Source organism: Grammomys surdaster, unplaced genomic scaffold (genome assembly GCF_004785775.1).
Source record: "Grammomys surdaster isolate TR1022 unplaced genomic scaffold, NIH_TR_1.0 721, whole genome shotgun sequence".
Lineage (NCBI taxonomy): Eukaryota > Metazoa > Chordata > Mammalia > Rodentia > Muridae > Grammomys > Grammomys surdaster.
In genome coordinates, this window is record NW_021605140.1 from 137,515 (window position 1) to 141,220 (window position 3,706).

The 3,706-nt window shown below is 45.0% G+C and overlaps 1 protein-coding gene across 1 annotated transcript in view; it reads right to left on the reverse strand.

Annotated features, from left to right (window-relative positions):
- Positions 1–3,706, reverse strand: part of Dnal1 (dynein axonemal light chain 1) — a 23,917-nt gene that overhangs the window by 8,134 nt on the left and 12,077 nt on the right. Inside the window, exon 5 of the mRNA XM_028782156.1 lies at positions 297–352. Within this exon, the coding sequence (XP_028637989.1) occupies positions 297–352 (56 nt within the window). The remainder of the gene's footprint in view (positions 1–296; positions 353–3,706) is intronic.

Here is a 3,706-nt window from a genome sequence, read left to right on the forward strand (position 1 = left end):
AGATAGATAGATAGATAGATAGATAGATAGATAGATAGATAGATAGATAGATAAACAGGCACTAAAAATACATGAATAAAGATAAGAAGATATAAAACAGCATACACAGTTCAATCTCACTTTACTGACTACAAAGCATTGTAAACGTGTCAGGCAAGCTGTGAGCAGTTTTAAACTGTCAGGGCTTTGGTGCTACTTGTCATAGTTGGTTGTCTGCCAGTAAAGTTTCTACAATCTAAAACCATTTTTATTTAAAAAAGGGGGGTGTGCTTTTTAAAAGGTAATGAACAACATACCAGTCCATTTAGGTTCTTTATGTTGTTTCTTCCTAAGGACAAAATCCTCAAGTTTTCTGTTGTGGAAAGAAAGCACTTTGGTTATGAAAAATAATACACACAATTATCATGACTCTAGTAGACCAACATGCTATAAGGAATCTTACAAAATAAGATCTCTACACAGTGAGTTAAAGATGCTCTATTACACAACTGGCAGGATAGCTAGTCGACATGTGCTGCCAAGTCAAGAAGACTTGAGTTCATGTCTCAGAATCCACACTGCAATAGTGTGAAGCACATATGGGGGGCTATTCTATCGCCCCTTCTAAAAGCTTCAGGCACTAAGCTGCACAGGTTCTGAGCCACATGCTGGCCCAGCCTACTTCCCAGCCATGTGGCCCACGATTTGCCATCTTAGTCTCTCCCTGGCTGCCGACTCGCCTGTCCTCTCGTGGTGACACCCCTAATGACCAGCTCATAATGAATCAATCTCTCATAGCAAATCCCCCACTCCCACTAGGCCCCGCTCGCTCCTCTCCTCCGCAGCAAACAGCCTCACCAGCTCTTTCCTGACCGATCAGAAGTTACTGGAGAACAAAGTCTTACAAAACACTGAGTCAGGAAATGCTTCATAACGATGACAATTACAAACTCTGGACTACACCTAGATATCTAGGTACAGAAATCAGCATCTGAATACACAATGCACAAAACTGTCTCTCCACAAAAGAGACTCCCACAAGCAGTCCTCAGATCTTCAGGGGTCCTTAATTACAAAGACACCAAGTCAGCGGAATGGAATAGGAGCACCATTTGAGACACAGGCCTAGTAATAGTTAACACTTCCCTCCAACACCAAATACTCAATGGCACTAAGGCATGGGGGTGCAGAGTGAATTGGGATAGACACTATGATTAGGATATGAGATGTCCCCTTGTTAAAGGCTTGGTTCCAAATGCAACAGTGTGCAGAGGCAGAACTTTGGGGAACTGACTGAGTCCTGATCAACAGTGGCATTAGTGGGAGATGGTAGGAAACAGGAAGTGGGGACAACAGGGAAGACAGGACAATGTGGGCATAGCCTGAGAAGACATGCCTTGTTTGTGGCCCCTTCCTCTTTCTTTTGGGAAGCACCGATTTTCCTGACACGACATGCTACCTTGTGTCTACCTTGTCTCAGGCCCAAAGCAACAGTCTAGATGAGCCTGACTGCGGACTCTGGGACCACGAGCTGAAGAGAAGCCTTCCCTCCGGGTTCTCCTGAGAGCTCATCTTGGGTAAGGAGTCTGTCTGCCTAACATGAAGACAGGAAGGTTTCTGAGCTGCAGTGCGTCCTGCTGAGAAGCCACAGAACACAGTGTCCCCAACTATGACCCAACTATAACCACTGCTAGTCTTTACTGGGGGTTTTCTGTTTTGTTTTTGGTTCTGGAGATTGAACCCAGGGCCCTCTATATATCAGGCAGGCATCCTACGCTGAAGCTCATCAGCAGCCTCCTTCCAGTCTTGAGACAGGCTGACCTAGAATTTGTTCTGTATCCTTGGCTGGTCTTGAACTTCCAGGGATCATTCTGCCTGAGCCTCCCATGTACATGAGCCACTCTGCCCAGCTCAGTCCTTCCCCTTTAAACAAAAGTTTAGTGTTGAGTCAAGGTCCTGCAAGGTTTCTCATGCTGGCCTCAGACTCAAAACACCTTCCTCAGCCTCCCCAGTAGCTCAATTACATATGTACACCACCACACCCAGCTTTAGTCTTCATTTGATATGCACCATATACAATTCTATGCTTTATATAGATTAGCTCCCTTGGTCTTTCTATCAACTGCATTAGTAGGCAAATGTTAAAACCCAAGGTAAACTATCATAAATACTCTCAAATGGTGGAGATCTGGGAGGTCCTAGAGAGGGTGTGGCACTTAACGTGGCATTCTTGATCCTGACCTTAATTTTTTACAGATTTTTCTTGTGAGACAACAAGGCTGTAGTCAGTGAGGAGCACTCTATAAGCAAACACACAAAAGTTATAAAGAATGTACAGCCAGGTGTGGTGGCACATGCTTTCAATCCCAGCACCCAGAAAGAAGAGGCAGGTGGGCCTGTAAGTTTAAGGCCAACTGAGTCTACATAGTGAGTTCCAGGACAGCCAGGGCTACACAGTGAGACCATGTTGCAAACAAAAACAAACCAAACAAAGAAAACCAACAAACAAGTGGACAAAGAAATGGTACACTCCTGTTTGAGAAGGACTAGGCAGGATGAGCTTCAGATGACTCAGACAGGAGCCTTAGGCTTTAAGTGTCTATTAGGCAAGAGGACTGATGAAAGAAAGGTCCCTGCTATGGAGAATGGTCCCTTCAGAATGAGAACTCCGGCACCAGTGTGACAGTTAACTGAAGAACAAAAAAAGAAAGGATCACTTACGCCACCGTCACCACAGTCACCAGGACGTGCTTCTCAAACAACACATGTCACGATCCTTTAATAGGCTGTGACATCACTTGAGTGTGCTGGAGGCTGGGTGGACAGTTCAGAGCCAGCATGAAGACCTGAGTCTCATTCCCAAACCCATGAAAAAGCTGCTAAACTGTGCACCTGCAATCCAGATCCAGTGAGGTGAAGATGGGCAGATCCCTGGGACTGGCTGGCTAGCCTGGTCTACTTGGCCAGAAAAGGAAGCCTTTTTTTTTTTCTTTTTTTTTGGTATCCCAAGATAGGGTTTTCTCTGTATAGCCCTAACTGTCCTGGAACTCACTCTGTAGACCAGGTTGCCACTCAACTCAGAGATGCACCTGCCTCAGACTCCTGAATGCTAGGATTAAAGGAATGTACCACCATAGTCTAGCTGTAAGAAAGCCTTTTTCACACAGCAAGGTAGATGGCTACAGAAGAACACCACCTAATGTCGGCCTCTGACTTAAACACACCCAATAAACACACATGTGTTCTTAAATACTCCCAAAACATGCAAATCTAGTGTGTTATGACTGACATAAAAAAGACCATGTTTTAAATACACATTAGAACCTACGCTACAAGGACATATGCTGTTCTCCAAACTTTCCCAGTTTGTGTGTGTACATTTGATTTGTACACTTACAGGAAGGCATAATAATTCAAATGCATTGTTTTCTGTGAGACTTACAGGGACGCTAATAAGATGCTACATTAAAGACTCAGCTCCTGGAAATGGAGAGCAGCAATCTGCATGGTCCTTCACAGAGGAGAATAAACACCACTCAGGAGTGGACTTGGCTCAGGGCTTGTCAGGGTAAGAAGAGCACCATAAACTAAATACTGGCTCCTCAGAGACACCCGCATGCCGATCCCTGGAGTCTAACTGCTGCTCTGTAGGGCAGAAAAGTCCTCTGTAGATGTCTAAACAACTTGCCATAGAGCCAGCACCTGGGAGGCACAGGCCAGCAGATCT